At 64.0% G+C, this 17092-nt stretch overlaps 1 protein-coding gene across 1 annotated transcript; it reads left to right on the top strand.

The window, feature by feature from the left end:
- Positions 1–6231: 6231 nt before the first annotated feature.
- On the top strand, positions 6232–16636 carry LOC102450314 (alkaline phosphatase). Its single transcript, XM_075938151.1, has 11 exons — positions 6232–6569; positions 9391–9507; positions 11381–11496; positions 12128–12302; positions 12553–12725; positions 13369–13503; positions 14036–14105; positions 14466–14600; positions 15226–15417; positions 15744–15860; positions 16152–16636. The coding sequence occupies exons 1-11, from the start codon at positions 6482–6484 to the stop codon at positions 16436–16438; spliced, it is 1605 nt and encodes a 534-aa protein (XP_075794266.1). The 5' UTR covers positions 6232–6481; the 3' UTR covers positions 16439–16636.
- Positions 16637–17092: the final 456 nt, after the last annotated feature.

Genomic DNA, 17092 nt, shown 5'->3' with positions numbered 1-17092 from the left:
CAGGAGGCACACGGAGCCCCTCGCCCCCGGATCATCTGGGGATGGTAGGAAGGAAACACAGCCCCCCCCCTTCAGATATTCCCTCCCCTCCGGCCAGCCTGCTGTGGAGACAAAAGTGCCCTGATCCCCACGCCTGCCCTGCAGTGACCTTCGCATGCTCCCCATGCCCTGCGGCCGGGTTGACTCATCCCAGGCCAGCCTTGCTCAGCTCCTCTCCCCGCGCTGCCCCGTGAGCCAGCGCCGGGCTCGTGCGCTCCAGCCGGACGCCGCCCCAGGCCTGGCACAAGTCACGGCCGGCGCGCTGGCATCTGAGGGGGGAGCAGCGGGGGAGGGGAAAGGGGAAGGTTTGCAGGGGGATGAAGCCGTGAGTCATCTGGCACAGGCCAGGGTCATCCTGCCGAAGGAGAACAGCAGGTTCCCGACTCCCTCAGGTCATGAGCTCAGAAACCGCCTAGAGCTTGCTTAACGCTGCCCCGCCCCCGCAGCCTTCTGCCGGCGCTCTGGGTACCCGGCTCCTGCGTCCTGGGCCTAGCCCAGAGTCCGGGGGAGATGGTAGCTCACGCTGGCCCTGGCTAGTGTGCACAAGGCAGCGTCATACTAAACTGCTCGAGTGACAGCTGCTCCGGACCAGCTTGTGTTAAAGGCAGTGGCTGGGCACCGACACCTCTCCGGCAGCCCCTGTTTAGCCCGCGTCTAGGCAAGGCCTGAGTGTTGGGGGGAGGAGACGGGTCCAGGAAAGCACGTGGGCCTTGAACAGCAGGGACTGCCTCACAGTTCACCTAACCCAGGCGGTCGGTAGAGCTGGGGTGGCTTGGGCCCCAGTTCTCTGAGACCCACCTTCCCCCGGCTCCTCTGGCCGCTCCGGTCGGCAGGGCTAACCCCCTGGGCGCTGGATCTCAGAGTCTTCTGCTGAACTTGTCCTGGCTTTTGACAGTATCGTTGCAGCCATGAGCCTCATCGGTACATAAATAGAACTGGAAGGGATCTCGAGAGGTCATCGAGTCCAGTCCCCGACCCCCCTGGCAGGACCAAGCACCATCTAGACCGTCCCTGACAGGTGTCTGTCCAACCTGCTCTTAGATATCCCCAGAGATGGAGATTCCACAGCCTCCCTGGGCAGAAAAGAGGTTAAGAGTCCGTGGGGGCATCTGTTAACCCAGAAAGAAGCTACAGGCCAGTTTTTCAATGTCTGCAGAGAGGAAATGGGACAAATATGCAAACGCAAGAAATTCTCCACTGACTCCTCTGTGGCTCGGCTCCAGAGACCCTTCGCCGCCCGCCTTGCTTTGCTTATGCATGCACTAGCAGCTTTCTTTCGGACACACTGTCACCCCCCTGGACGCTGAGCAAATGTGAGTGAAATGCAATAAACCTTGATGGGGAGCGTGACCCAAACCTAGACCATGTTTCCGAAGCGTAACAGCGATCGCCTGGCTCCTGCAGCTGTCGCAAGCCGTGCGGATCGGTTAGGAGCGGCGAGAGCAGGTGAGAGGGAGCCAACCTTGCAGGCAGCCCCTACGCTGCTTGGAAAATGTGGCAAGAGCATAGAATTATAGAATCAGAGAACTGGAAGGGACCTCGAGAGTCACCAAGTACCATGTCGATCACCCCAATAGATGTCTGTCTAACCTGCTCTTCAATATCTCCAGAGATGGAGATTCCACAACCTCCCTGGGCAATTTATTCCAGTGTTTAACCACCCGGACAGGAAGAAAAATTGTTCTTCTTCATGTCCAACCTAAACCTCCCTTGCTGCAGTTGAAGCCCATTGCTGCTTGTCCTATCCCCAGACGCCAAGGAGAACATGTTTTCTCCCTCCTCCTTATAACACCCTTTTAGATACTTGAAAACCGTTCTCATGTCCCCTCAGTCTTCTCTTTTCCAAACTAAACAAGCCCAATTCTTTCAGTCTTCCCTCATAGCTCATGTTCTCTAGACATTTCATCATTTTTGCTGCTCTTCTCTGGACCTTCTCCAATTTCTCCACATCTTTCCTGAAATGCGGTGCCCAGAACGGGACCCACTACTCCAATTGAAACCCAATCAGCACAGAGTAGAGTGGAAGAACGACTTTTCGTGTCTTTCTCACAACACTCCTATGAATGCCTCCCAGAAACATGTTTAGTTTTTTTGCAGCAGTGTCACCCTGCTGACTCATGTTTATCTTGTGGTACTCCATGACACCTAGAGCCCTTTCTGCAATACTCCTTCCTAGACAGTCCCTTCCCGTTCTGTATGTGTGGAACGGATTGTCCCTTCTTACGTGAAACACTTTAGATTTGTCCTTCTTAAACATCATCCTGTTTATGTCAGTTTGTCCAGTTCATTTTGAATGATGACCCCATCCTCCAAAGCACTTGCAACCCCTCCTAGCTTGGTATCCTCTGCAAACTTAATAATCGTACTCTCTATACCGTCATCTAAATCGTTGATGAAGATATTGAACAGAGCCGGTCCCGAAACAGACCCCTGCGGAACCCCACTTGCTCTGCCCTTCCAGCATGACTGGGAACCGTTAATAACGACTCTCTGGCTACGTCTAGACTACAAGCCTCTTTCGAAAGAGATCGTCTAGACTACAGCCAGAACTTTCGAAAAAGCAAGCCGCTCTTTCGAAAGAGCGTGCCCAGGGAGTCTGGATGCTCTCCAAAAAGCACAGTTTGCAGTACATAGCGCCTGTGTTCGAAAGAGCACTTCGAAAAAAGGCGTTCTTCCTCGTAAAATGAGGTTTTCCGCGGTCGAAAAAACCGCCGCGTTCTTTCCATTTACTTTCGAAAGAGCACGGCGGCAGTCTAGACATGGGATGTTTTTTTCGAAAAAATCCTGTAGTCTAGATACACCCTCTGAGCATGGTTATCCAGCCAGTTACACACCCACCTTACAATAGCCACATCTAGGTTGTAAGCAAGCTGACTAACCCCGGGGCCATTTGTACGGGGACCTGCCAAGCAACGAAAAATGTGCCTGCAAAGCCAGCTGGAGCCGCGTTTGTAGCCAGTAAGTGGCTTAGGCTAAGTCTATGCTGGCATGTTACAGCGCTGTAACTTTCTAGTTCAGGGGTGTGAAAACACACACAGAGAGAGACACACACACACACAGATTGAAACACACACACACACACCCAGCAGGGCTGTAGCAAGTTATGTGCCCCGGGGGCAAAGGCCTGGGAGGGGGAGGGGAGCTTGTACAGCATCTCCCCCCCCCCTTCAAATTGGGGCTGGGTCTCCACATGCACTAACCCTCCAGCGGCCAGGGAAGGGTGCTGCGTGGAGGAGCCCTGGAGATGGAGGAGGGTCGGGCTGGGGGCGGAGAGGTGGGGAAGAGGCTCCAGCCGGCGGGCGGAGGAGGAGCAGGCAGGCCGGAAGATGACGGGGAGTAGAGGAGATGGCATCCCCTAGTGTGGAACCCCGGGGGAACTGCCTCCCCCCCCCCCGCCGCCCCGCCTCTCCTCGCTACGCCACTGCCGCCCAGAGAAACACGCACACACAGACCCCCCCCCCCCCCCGCCCGAGCACCGCACGTTACAGCGCCCGTGAGAACCAGGCCAGCGCGGTTAGCGACGCCCCTTGCAGAGGTGGTTCACACAGGGGATCTGCCGCTTTAAAGTGCAGCCAAAGCCCTAGCGGGCCGTCCCCTCTATCCCCGCACAGGGCAAAGTGCCACAGGCCTCGTCCGGCGCGTTCCCGGGCTGCCTTTTCCCACGGGAGCACCCCAAATGGGAGCAGCCCCCGGTGATGTCCGGTTCACGTCGCCACGACCGCCCGGCTCTGCACGTTCCTTACACCGCTGCACGGTGCTCGGGGCGGCTGGCGCACGGCACACAGTGCCCACGCTGGGCATTCTGGGGGTTTTCCCACGGGCATTGCAGGATCCCTCCCCAAACCGCCTGGAATTCTGGGACTTGAGGCAGGCTCAGAAATCTCCAGGGTGCCTTTCCTGCGTTCCCCTCGCTCCACTGGCTTTGCCATGGCACCGGGCCATGTCCTGAGAGCACCTCTCCTGCAGTTGCTCCAATAGCTGCTTAGGGATCGCCTGGTAAAATGGGACAGGCCGTGATTTGTGGCCCCAAGCAAGGGACTCCAGGATCTCCAGACAGGACCATGCAGAAGCAGAGGGCTGCTAGCACAGTCTCTGGCCATGTGACCTTGACACCCGCTGGCACCGTGAAGGGGCGCCTGTAGGGGTGTGCCCACATTTAAACGGGGGGGGGGGGGCAGCCAGTCAAGATGACACCAGTGTAGCTGAGAGCCCAGCTAGCCACACGGGCTAGACGGGTGGGAAGTGGTGCAGTGTGGGATAGCAATGGGAGGACTGTTGGCAGGGAACAGTTGACTTGTGTCCACACCAACCTTATCCCGGGGTAATTCGTTCTGGAGCAGATTTCTGCCACTTCCAAAGTGGGTTAAGAGCCCAGAAACGCTGGGAAAGGAACGTGGGGCGGGGGGAGGGGTTACAAGTTGGCTTATGCTGACACGAACTCAAGTGATGTAAGAAACCAACTTTCTAGTGTAGACAAGCCTGAGACAGTCCGGCTGCAGCCCATCCGGGGGCGGTGCCTCCCCGGAACTGGTTCAGCGCTGTGGATATAACCTCCTTAGGCCCCGTGCAACCAGCATGGCCGGTCCTTCCTCCAGCACCCCGCCCTGCCCCGCTCCAGCCTGGCCTTCGCCCATGCCCCTTTGCCTCCTGGAACCGGCCTCTGGGAGCTCCCAGCCTGCCCGTCCCTTGGGCCGTCCCCTCAGGCTGGACTCCAGAGGGACTAGTGCAGCCGTGATCTCTAGACCCGGGTGACTCTCAGCCAGCACAGCACAGGAGAGTTTCTTGAGCTTTGCACCCAGCACAGGAACTCGCAGGCCTGTCGGCCTGGCCCCTCCAGCCCAGCGCGACTCAGCCCTGCCCGCTCGCGCTACCCAGTCCGGAGACTGTGCTAGGCAGAGCTCCAGCTGGGCATCCGATATCGGCTGCCCCCGAGCCCTGCCTCTGTCCAGGTAAGCAGGGTCACCTGGGCCCCTCTCATCTCCACCTCCCCTCTCCTCCATCCTCTGCCCTCGGCTGGAACCACCGGGGCAGGTCAGGGTCCCCCCTCCGCAGCTTCCCACGGGCTGGAACCAGCTGTGCCCTCCGAGTCACCAGTCGCTGGGGTCTCCATTCTCCAGGTCACTCTTCTGTGCTGGTCCCTGCCACAACAAACTGCCCCTCCCCTCCCCTCATGAAATCAGTAACACCGGACACACGGAGTCCCACCCCCTTGAAAAGCCCAAGCAAAGCCCCTTTGCCCCATGGTGCAGGTCTGCCTGGTCTGAGCAGAGACCCCCCTGGAGTCCTGTGCGCATCACACGTCCCGTTGAGCTGTGGGCTAAGGGCTTTCCCCTCGGAGCCGGCTTCCCCTCCCCTCCCCAGGGCTGCCTCGGATTCAGCAGCAGAACGGCGCCGTGTGTGCCCCTGTGGCAATAACACCCATGTTCCCTCTGATTTTTCCCACCCATGAGCGGAATAAAAGTTCTGTGCGCCCATGTGCGGAGGTGCACCACCAATAGCAACACACGCTGCAGGGTGAGGAGACTGTGCGCTCGGCTAATCAGCTGGGCGGCGTTGGACTCTCTCCAGCGTGGCCGCCCAAGTATCCAACTTACGGGGAACACTGGCTGCCCCCCTCTGTCTTGGCTAATCCATTGGTGGACCTGCCCTCCAGGAATTACGTAACTCACATCAGTGGCAGGGCCAGGGCTAGATCCTAGGCCGACCAGCCTCCGAGCTCTGCCCACGTCCACACTAAAGAGCCAAATCGTCAAGTCACTTCGCTCATTGCTGGGGTGGAGCGAGGACACCTGTGATGTTGCTCTGCAGCTGGGTCAAGAGAGGAAGACTCCAGTCACCAGTCAGACGGGGCCCACGGGTGGGGGGACTTAGGTGGCCGGAGCCAGCATGGACAGGGCCGAGGAGGGTGGAATTTGGACAGGAACAGGGTCTGCGATTTCCTCACAGGTTTCCTGAGTGACTGCAAAGCCGCCTCCTTCGTTTGCAAGTTAAATAGCTCAGCCCCTTATCAGAGGGGCCAAACCAGCGGGTCTCTCACCCTGCACCGCCCCACACAGGCCTTGTCCTGGGCTGGGGGGGGGGGTCGCTAATCTAGGCTTGTTAATGTTCCAACAATAGCTTTGTGGTGATGCTGGCACCTGGGGGGAAGCGGGGGAAGGGGCTTGGCCAGAGCGGGCAGCCACTAGCAGAGTATTTGAGGGACCCTCTGCAGGGCGGAAGGCTGAGGAGACCCACCAGCCCCGTTCCCCACTGTCATCCCGGTGGGGTCTGGCCGCCTTGAGCGTTATCAGCGCCGCTTCCCCCTCTGCAGCCGGACGTTACCACCCCACCACATTGGGCAACGTGCCAGCCGGTCCAAAGGTGAAGGGAAGCGCTATAAGAGCCGGCGCCTTCCCCCGAGGGAGCCAGGCGGAGCGTGCCGAGGGATCCCCCGCCCTGCAACATGAGCCCAGTGCAACACCTGGCCGCCGCTGGACTCTGCTTCTGCATCTGCCTCGCAGCCCGGCTCTCTGCTGCACCCGCCGCCTTAGGTGAGAAGCAAACCCTGCAGCTAACGAGCGTCTCTTTGGCTCAGCGATGGGCCCGAGCGGGACCCTCTGGGGCGTGGGCAGACGGGCGGGTGCTGGTCGCGCTAGAGTGGGGCGGGGACCTTTTGGGAGTTGGGGGCCGCAGAAAAGTGAAAAGCAAAACCGAAAACCAGGAAACCCCCTCACATTCCTGTCAGATGCCAGAGCCTGGGGGGGGGGGGGCAGGCTAGTAGATTTTCTGCCCCTCCTACACACTGGGGTAAGGCCAAAATGAGGAGTTTGGTGTGTGGGTGGGGGCTGCCGGGAAGCAGACTTGAGTGTGTGGGTGGGAGGGTGGGCGCAGGAGCAGAGTAGGGGTGCAGGCTTTGAGTGCGAGGGGGGCCACAGGGCTGATGGAAGCCCTGAGCCTCAAGGACCGGATTCAAGTAAGCTGGGGGCAGGATCTGGCCCCGGGCGGTAGGTTCCCCACCCCCACACTGGAGAGAGCAGAGAAAGGTCCCTGAAGCAGCTACTGGGCTGGCAGATGTTAAAAGCTTTACTTTGGGCGAGGGCTTGGGGAGGGGAGTCCATGGAGCCGATTTGCTCTCCATGTGCTCGTGCTGGGGGCACACAGCCGCCGTGCTAAGTGCCCAGGTGCCAAAGCCAAGCAAGGCCAGGCCATGAGCTGTAGGGGAAAGCCCCTGGCAAGGACAGGACTGTCAGGGAGCGCATTGCGCCTGTGTGTGAGGCAGTATCAAGAGGCGTGACTGGGAAAGGTAATCGAAATGTGCTCAGAAGCCCCTGCCCCACAGCCTGGGGAGGGGGCCCGCTGCAAGTCCTTTCCTTGCTAGGCTGCGTGGTGCTGTGAGAGAGCCGAGGCGGGGGAGGGAATCGCTTTTGGGGGCCCATCTTCTGCTGGGGAAAGGGAGCGGCGTTTGACCTCCAGGACCTGCTGTAGGGGCAGGTCTGCGGATGAACAGAGGGCAAGGGGCCCCTCGTGCTCTTAAGATCTGGGGTTTGACTCGCTTGGCTCGTGCCATGATCAGAGGAGGGGGCTGTCCAGTAACAGGTCTCCAGTGTCCCCAGTCCCTAGCAGCAAGCTGCTTGCACCTTAGTTACCTCGGCAATACCCCTGCAGGGAGACAGCGGAGGAGCCCTCATATTGCACAGGGTGGCCCTGACCCCACTGTGTGACTGACCTGTTGGGGCCGAGCAGGAGTCCCAGACCCTCGCCATGTGGCTGCCATGGACTCTGGAGCTTGCAGGGCCGGCTGGCTGCCCCAGCTCCAACCCCTTTGTGCACAGCTGCCCAGACCCTAGACTCAGCCGGCAGCTCCAACCCACTCGTGTCACACAGGTCGGGCCAGCAGCACTAGCCCCGCATGCTGGGCAGCCTGGACCCCCCCAAACTCAGCAACCGGGAACCAGTGGCACGTGAGCCACCTTTAGTACATAGCTGTGCGCTGCTTGGGCCATTGATCTCTGGCGCCCCCTGCAGGCCACAGGGATCACACAGCTGTGCGCTGCTTGGGCCATTGATCTCTGGCGCCCCCTGCAGGCCACAGGGATCACACAGCTGTGTGCTACTTGGCCCATCGCTCTCTGGCGCCCCCTACAGGCCACAGGGATCACACAGCTGTGTGCTACTTGGCCCATCGCTCTCTGGCGCCCCCTACAGGCCACAGGGATCACACAGCTGTGCGCTGCTTGGGCCATTGATCTCTGGCGCCCCCTGCAGGCCACAGGGATCACACAGCTGTGCGCTGCTTGGGCCATTGATCTCTGGCGCCCCCTGCAGGCCACAGGGATCACACAGCTGTGCGCTGCTTGGGCCATTGATCTCTGGCGCCCCCTGCAGGCCACAGGGATCACACAGCTGTGCGCTGCTTGGGCCATTGATCTCTGGCGCCCCCTGCAGGCCACAGGGATCACACAGCTGCGCGCTACTTGGCCCATCGCTCTCTGGCGCCCCCTACAGGCCGCACCAATCACACAGCTGCGCGCTACTTGGCCCATCGCTCTCTGGCGCCCCCTACAGGCCACAGGGATCACACAGCTGTGTGCTACTTGGCCCATCGCTCTCTGGCGCCCCCTACAGGCCGCACCAATCACACAGCTGCGCGCTACTTGACCCATCGCTCTCTGGCGCCCCCTACAGGCCGCACCAATCACACAGCTGTGCGCTACTTGGCCCATCGCTCTCTGGCGCCCCCTGCAGGCCACAGGGATCACACAGCTGTGTGCTACTTGGCCCATCGCTCTCTGGCGCCCCCTACAGGCCGCACTAATCACACAGCTGCATGCTACTTGGGCCGTTGTTCTCTGGTGCCCCCTGCAGGCCGCAGGGATCACACAGTCGCCTGTGGTGTGAAGCAGGGTGAGAGTGCTGGGTGGGCCGTGCTGGTGATCCAGTCCCTGAGTGAGGGGTTGCCAGGCTCGGTTTGCTATAGGAGGACCCTGCGGGCCCAGGGCCAGTCGCCAGCAGATGTTGGGTTAACTGCCGGGGCAGGGCTGGGCTGGCAGGGCCTGATTCTCAGCAGGGAGATGCTGGCTTAGAGGGCTTGGGACACTTGGGACTGTGTCCTGACCCACGAGCCCCAGTGAGCCAAGGGAAGACCCCCATTCTGTTCCAAACCAGGCTGCATCTGCACTCCCGGCTTGGAGGGAGCATGCCAGGGCTTGGCCATGCAGGGAGCCACGGCTGGTGCTCACTCAAGCACCATGGAGCATGGCAAGTCGTGCCACCTGCCATAGTCTCCACCCTTCCTGCAGCACCCGCAGCCTGTCTGCCCCCTGCTCTGGGTAGCTGTGCCCAGGCCCTGACCCGCACTGCCCTGCCTTTCAGAGCATGAGAAGGCCCCTGCCTACTGGAACGAGAGAGCCAGGAAGACTCTGGAGTCAGCACTGACCCTGGTGCCCATCACCCACCGTGCCAAGAACATCGTTCTCTTCCTGGGCGATGGTGAGTATGGTGCCCGCCTGCTGGCACTGGGTCCCGGCACCCGCGCAGGGAGAGCTGAGTGCCCGGCTCCCTTCACTCTGCTTATCTGCCTTTGCTCACTGGGCTTGGTCCCCAGCCTCCCCCAGCCAAGGTACTGCATTGGCAGCTTGGCCTGGGCACCCTGCAGCTTCTGGAGGAGGCAGGGGGTCTCTTAAACTTTTGTGCCAGCTGGGTGGAGCAGGTCACGGCCCCTGGCTGCGGCAGTGCAGGCCTGTTGCCATCGCTGCGGCTGCCCGGTGCCCCGGCCCTCGCGGAGGTTTGTCTGTGACCGGAACCTGACCCAGTGGCTGGACATGGGGCAGCATTAGCTGGCAGGGCACCAGTGCCTGGGGACAGGCGGGCATGGGGGTGACTGCTCTGAGCTCAGCCCAGTAGCACTTCCCTGCTGCTGGCAGCCAAGGGAGCAGTGACTGCGGCTTGTGTGTCCCTCCATAGCAGCGAGGCCAGGCTGGGAGGGCTCCTCTCCCCATGGGGCCCCACCCTGTGCCTCAGTGTCCCCAGCAGCCCTCGAGCACCAGCTGGTGCGGGTGAAGGGTGCCGTGCGCAGCCACAGCCGGCTGTTCGGAGGGGCTGGGTGCCCACTGGGGCTCTGTGGCTCTCCCACGGCAGGGAATGGGCCTGGTTCGGGGGTGGGGCAGCAGCTTGGCAGAGGCAGAACCCTGCCTGCTCTGGAAACACTTCCTGGAGTGCAGGCTGCCCTCATCCCCCCCTCCACCCCCATCGGCTCATCTCCCCTGGGACCTCCAAAGGGATCTGCCTGTGACTCCCTTCTGCCCTGCTCTGCCTCCCCTCCCCTTTTCTGCCCTCCCCTCCCCACTTCCGCCCTTCCCTCCGCTCCCCTCCCCTCTTCTGGCCTGCCTTGCCCTCCCCCCTTCCCTTCCTCCTTCTGCCCTGCCCTTCCCTCCCCTCCCTGGCTGCTGGAGACCACTTGGCAGGCCTGGGGTCTGGCAGCTCCCTGTGTCTGTAGCGCAGGCCCTGGCAGCGGGCGGCTGGGCCTGGCGAACGTTGCAGGGGAAGCTTGTAAATCACGGCAGGGCTGTGAATGGCTCTGGGGCGTGCTGTGCTGGGTCGCCCCAACCTTGGCCCTTTCCAGCTGGAGCCACCTGTGCCAGGAGCAACAGCCCCGAGATAAAATTCCTCTCCTAGCCACAGCCAGGCCCGGCTTGCTGACAGCTCTGCTCTCTGCAGGCTCCGGACACGCAGCCCTGGGGGCAGCGCCCCATGTCGCAGGAGGGGAAACTGAGGCACGAGGGGGGTTGGTTAGCAGAACTGGGAATAGAATTGAGCCACGTCAGACCCCGGGCTGGTGCCGAGCCCTCTGGGCAGAGTTTTTGAGAGCTGGTAGCTGTGCCAGGCCTTTGCCCGGCCAGCGCGCAGTTCTGAGTCCATCCAGCAGTGGGCGACGGGGCCAGCATGGGAGCAGGCTCCAGCACGGGGCTTCAGGGCCCAGGCGCCTGTGCCAGGGGAACACTGGGGCTTTGCTTGTCAGCCCCGGGCCTGCCGGGAGCACAGGCCTTCGCCCTCGCCTGCTCCAGGCCCAGCACTGGTATCGCCGCGTGCCCGCTGCCCCCTGGCATCCTCGCTGGCTGCAGAACAGCCGTGGCACCTGCCCGCCCCTTGGGATGCTCCCAGGAACGGCAGGGACCGTGTGACTCAGCCCGTCCTGCCACACCGCACGGAGCTGGGGGCTGCTGGGCACCCGCCTTTCAACAGTGGTGCCGGCCGCTCCGAAACAGATCCACAAGGCAGCTCCGCAGCGCCCCCTGCTGGTCGATCCGGGCAGTGCCCCATTGGCGCACGGGCTGCGACAGTAACGCCAGGGCTGGGCTTGCAGGCATGGGCATCTCCACCGTCTCTGCCGCTCGGATCTACAAGGGGCAGCTGGAGGGAGGGCCGGGCGAGGACAGCCGGCTGGCCATGGAGACCTTCCCCTACGTCGCCCTCGCCAAGGTGAGCGCTCAGCCGCCGGAAGGGCAGGGCCCAGGGGAGGAGCAGAGGGTGCTGGCGATGGCCCTCAGCAGAGCCTGGGGGAGGGTCCAAATGAGCCTTAAGATAGGCCAGGGCCAGCTCTCTGCCCCAGCACCCCTACCTGTCGGGCTCCCGGCTCGGCTCTCGCGGCCCAGGGCCCCTACCCCCCAAGCGCTCTGGGGGCCTGTCAGCAAGGGGAAGTGTCCCATGAGGGGTCGGCCCTCCCTGGCCTGGCAGCCAACGTGGGGGGGATGCCCCTGGGTGGGCCGGGGAGAGTCTGGCCTCCCTGCAGGGGAGCACCCAGGGAAGTTGGGGGGCGGAGGAGAGCAGGGTGGGGGGCACTCAGCCGGGTTGGCCTGTGATGTGGTGAAAGCAGGGAGGGGGAGAGGGCTTTGAATGCCGCTGCGGGGGAGGAGCTGGCCTGGGGTCTCCCGTGCCCTGCACCCACTGGCCATAGGGGGCAGCGCTGACTCCATCGGGGATCTGTGGAGCAGCCTAGAGGGAGGGTCCCAACCACCCTGGGCATCTCCCCCACTGCTCAGACCTCCCCCGGCTGCCCAGCCCGCGCTGCGTGGGGCTCACGGCCGCCTGGCGGCCCCTGGCTGTCTTGCAGACGTACAGCGTGGACCGGCAGGTGCCCGACAGCGCTGGCACCGGCACCGCCTACCTGTGCGGGGTGAAGGCCAACGCCAAAACCCTGGGGGTGAGCGCCGCGGCCGCCTACGGCAAGTGCAACACCACCTGGGGCAACGAGGTCTACTCCGTCCTGCACCGGGCCAAGCAGGCGGGTAAGAGAGCGCCGGGGATGGTGCCTGCACCCCGGGCGGTGCCAGGGAGCTGTCCTGCCAACACGGGCCGGGCAGCCTCTGTGCCAGTCCAGCCCGGGCACGTGGTGCCTTCCCTGCCTGTGGCTCTCCCCATCGCCACAACGGGGCTGCTCTGCGGCCTCCCAGCCCACCCCGTTGGCACTGCCCGGCCATCGATCGCCCCCCCTTTGCGTGGCCGGCAGTAACTCACCTCCCTCCCCCCGCGTGGCAGGTAAGTCGGTGGGCATCGTGACGACCACCCGCGTGCAGCACGCCTCGCCGGGCGCCTCCTACGCCCACGTGGTCAACCGGGAGTGGTACAGCGACGCCGACCTGCCCAAGGAGGCCGTCCGGCAGGGCTGCAGGGACATCGCCTACCAGCTGGTGCACAACACCGACATCAACGTGAGCCAGGGGCCAGGGGTCGGGAGACCAGGGGCACCTCCTGGCCCTGCAGGGGCCCTGCCCTCAGCAAGGCGCAGCATCTGTGGGGCAGGTGTCACATGTGGGGGCTACCAAGGTCTCACCCCAGGCCAGCTGTCCCCTTCCCTGCTGCAGCTGGGTGCATTCATCCCACAGACATGATACTTGTTCTTGCTGCCCCTCAGCCCAGCCCCACCTTGGCAGGGCCCCGGCCCCAGGGCCTGTCTGCACACAGTGGCCAACACCAGACACACCAGAGGGAGGGATCACAACAGGTAATCCTCATGGGATCCCTTCCCTGTCACCCACTCCGAGAGAAACAGAGGCCAGTGACACCATTCCTACCCATTCTGGCTAATTGCCATTGATGGACCTAACCTCTAGGAATCTATCTAGCTCTTTTCTGAACCCTGTTAATGTCCTAGACTTCACTGCATCCTCTGGCAAGGAGTTCCACAGGTTAACTGCTTGTCGAACAGCGAGCCCATGCAGTCCCCATGTGGGCCAGAGGGGGCGTTGCCATGGCTCAGAGCCCAGCGGCCGGGCTCTGCCCAGCCTGGAGGGTGCCGGGGTGTGCAAGGCTCCGGTGCCCCTGATGTCTGGGCTGTCCCCGCCCCGCTTGCAGGTGATCCTGGGCGGCGGGAGGATGTACATGACGCCCCGGAAGACCCCGGACCCCGAGTACCCGGAGGACCCGAAGCAGAGCGGGACGAGGAAGGACGGGCTCAACTTGGTCGAGAGGTGGCTCAGTGCCAAGGAGGTGCCAGCTCTGCCCGTGCCCTGGAGCCGAGGGGCAGGGTTGGGGGGGGCGGCAGCCCTAGTGGGTCCCAGTGCAGGGTGGGGGGGCAGCTGTGTGCCCCGGAGGGGGCGGGGCATCGGGCAGTCAGCCCTTAGCACCACCCAGACCACAGCATGTCTCCCCCCCCCCCACCACCACCACCACCGGCCCTGAGAGCAATTCAAAGGGACCCGGGGCTCCTTCCACTGCCACTGCTGCTGTTAGCTCTGGGCCCCTATGAACTGCTGGGCCCCCGGGAAATTCCCTCCTCCCCCCTCCTCGATCGGGAGGCCTGGGAACCCCCCTTGCTCGGGGGTGGCCCCCAGTGCAGCCGGCTGGGTCCCTGCGCGTATCCCCCGGGCCCTGCGGGAACGCGCTGCCTGGAGCAGCCACGCACGGGGCTTGCACCCTGGGGGGCGTGGGCCGACACGTGGCACGTACCGGGGGGAAGGCCGGGGCATGGCCGGGGGTGCCGGAGCGCACGCGGGCTGAGCCGGGTCTGTTCTGGCGGCAGGGGGCGCAGTACGTCTGGGACAAGAGAGGCCTGGACGCCGTGGATGAGAACGCCACTGACTACCTCCTGGGTGAGGCTGGCTGTGGGGTGGCAGAGGGAGCCAGCCAGCCGGGCAGGGCACCCCCAGGGTTGCCCCTGGCGGGGAGGGGAGGGCTGGTGTGCGGGGCGCATGAGACTGGTCCATGGAGGAATGGCTTGTGTGTGAATTGGCTGCATTGGGGGACCCGCCCTGCCTCTGCATGGGGCTGGACCTCCGAGCCGCAGGCTGCCCCATGGGCCCCCGTGCACTGCCAGCCCGGGCCCAGCTGGGCAGGGGGCCTGGCAGGGGCGCAGAGCGGGCGTCAATAGGATCCCTCTCCCGGGGCACCCTCCGGGACCGGCCCAGCCCTCGGCGGCGCCCGAGCCTGACGCGTGCGGCTCCTCCCGGCAGGTCTCTTTGAGCCCAAGGACATGAAGTACGAGCTGAACCGCGACGCCTACACCGACCCCTCCCTTGTGGAGATGACGGAGAAGGCCGTCCGCATCCTGCGCAGGAATCCCCGCGGCTTCTTCCTCTTCGTGGAAGATGAGTGGCCCATGGAGCCGGCCCGGGGGGCCCTCTGGCTGCGGGTGCTGGGGGGGGCTCGCAGCGGGCTGCGGGGGGAGTTATGGGCCCTCCGAGGTAGCTCTGATCTCGGGTCCAACGTAGGCGCCAGCCCGGTGCTGTGGCAGAGGGTTAGGGGAGAGGCTGGGGTTCCCAGGCGGGGGCGTGATGGCGCGTCGGGGTCCCCCTGGTCCTGCAGCCCCGTAAAGCCAGAACAGACTCCACCAGCCAGTAGAACAGAGGAGTTATTGCTCCTCCAGGATACAGCACGGCCTGGACCTGATGTGGCTACAGGAGTCGGGACCAGGATGTCTCAGACCCCATGAATTAGGGGGTCCATTGCCCCCCCCAGGCCCTCAGCCCTCAGCTTAGGCTGCTTCCTTCATGTTTCCCAGCCAGCAACTGCCCCTTCCCCTGAAACCTCCCTTCCTTCGTTCCCTACCTGCCCTCAACCGGTCCGACAGGTTGGGGCTTTGCCTACATGACTTAAGGCAGCCGTCCTGCCGGGCAGTGCTACAGATACCGGCCAGTAGGGGTCCCCCCAGCCCACACAGCCGCCAGTGGCTGCCCCGAGGGTATCACAACGGGCTCTCCCTTCCTTCTGCACGGGGCAGGATCGACCACGGGCACCACAGCAGCCGAGCCAAGCAGGCCCTGAGCGAAGCCGTCATGCTGGACCGGGCCGTGGCTCGCGCCGCCGAGCTGACCGACGCCTCGGAGACCCTCACCGTGGTGACGGCCGACCACTCGCACGTCTTCAGCTTCGGCGGCAGCACGCCCCGCGGCAACAGCATCTTCGGTGAGGGGCCGGCCGGGGAGCGCGGGGCTGCCGGGGCGGGGCATGGAAACCCCCTTGGGAGGATTCGGTACTTGTAGGAGAAGGGGCAACCCCCCCAGCTCTGCCGATGCCCCTCACTCCCAGCCTGCAGCCCCCTCTGTCCCAGGCCCCATGTCTCTGAGCGGCAACCATGGCCGTTGGGGCTTGCCATGGGCCCTGGGCACAGCTGCGGTGGGCACTGCCCCGGGCGATGGTGCACAGCTGTGTCCCAGGGGGGTTGTGCCTGCCCGGGGCTGCTGTCGCGAGCCAGCCGAGGGCCTGCTGATGTGCCCCTCTGTGCGTGACAGGCCTGGCGCCCAAGAAGGCTGAGGACAAGCGGCCGTACACCAGCATCCTGTACGGGAACGGGCCGGGATACGCCATCACCAACGGCAGCCGTCCGGACGTGAGCACCCTGCCCATCGGTAAGAGCCGCCGCCTGCCCCAGCGGGGCCCAGAGCCCCCCGGCTGCCAGGCGCCCGGGGAAAGGTGCTGGGCCCCTCATGCTCAGGGGAGCATGTGCCAGCTTGTGCCTAGCAGCACCGGGGAGGAGACCTGGAGGGTCACGTGCCCCCGCTGAGGGCTGGGGGTTACGGCACCAGGCTCGCCTCACGCCTCAGCCCACCAGCTCTCAGGCAGGGGAGACGTCGGGTGCCGCGGGGAGACGGGCTCGTGGCTCACGCCCCCTCTGTCTGGCTCCCCCACCGCCCGGGCAGAGGACAAGGACTACCGGCAGCAGGCGGCCGTGCCGCTGGACACCGAGACCCACGCCGGCGAGGACGTGCCCATCATGGCCAGAGGCCCCATGGCCCATCTCTTCCACGGCGTGCAGGAGCAGAACTACGTGGCGCACGCGCTGGCCTACGCGGGCTGCCTGGAGCCGTACCACGGGGGCCCCGAGTGCCCCTTGCCGAGCCCCAGGTCAGGCGAGCCAGGCCTCGGCCCGTCCCCCCGTCTCACGCTCCTCGCGCTCGGGGCGGCCTCCCTCCTGCGAAGGCTGTGACAGCTGGGCGTGGATCGCTGCCGGGCCTGGAACACCCCTGCCCTCTCTGGGCACAGCGCCCCAAGGCTGTGGGGCGGGGCTGGCCCAGACGGGCCCCCACCAGAGAGACGCTCTCCCTCGCTGCTGTATATAATTTTGTACTAAGTCTCCTGCCCTCCCAACCCCAGCCCCCGAAATAAAATCCGCCCTTTTGTTTTTCCCCACCTCTCTTACTCTGCCAGAGGCCCCCGCCCTGAAATGGGTGCCGGTGAGCCGGGCTCAGCACCGCGGATGCATGGTACCTCCGAGGGTCTGCTGCCGGCGACGGGCTGGGTGTGGGGAGGGCGCCGTCCCTCTGGCCGTCACGGAGTCCCCCTCTCCTCCGGCAGCACGGCCCCTCCCTGTTTCCGTAAGCGCCCTGGGCACGACCTATTGCCCTGGACTTGGGGGAAGCGTTTGCCTTTGGGCCTGGCAATGGGAGTGCGGGGGGGCACCCCTCGGTGATTTGGTAAATGGGCCGGCTCTGGGGCTGCGACAGCTCCCGGCTCCCTGCCCAGCCGGAGCCACACGGAGCCTGGACCAGCCCTACTGGCGGCAGCTCAGACCGGCCAAGCTGCGCGTTCTAGCAGGGCAGCAGGATGGTCCCAGGCCACACGAGGCTCCCTGGGAACGGCC

This window comes from Pelodiscus sinensis, chromosome 10 (assembly GCF_049634645.1).
Source record: "Pelodiscus sinensis isolate JC-2024 chromosome 10, ASM4963464v1, whole genome shotgun sequence".
Classification (NCBI taxonomy): domain Eukaryota; kingdom Metazoa; phylum Chordata; order Testudines; family Trionychidae; genus Pelodiscus; species Pelodiscus sinensis.
Note: the sequence above shows the minus strand (reverse complement) of the source record. Positions and strands in the feature narration are given on the sequence as shown.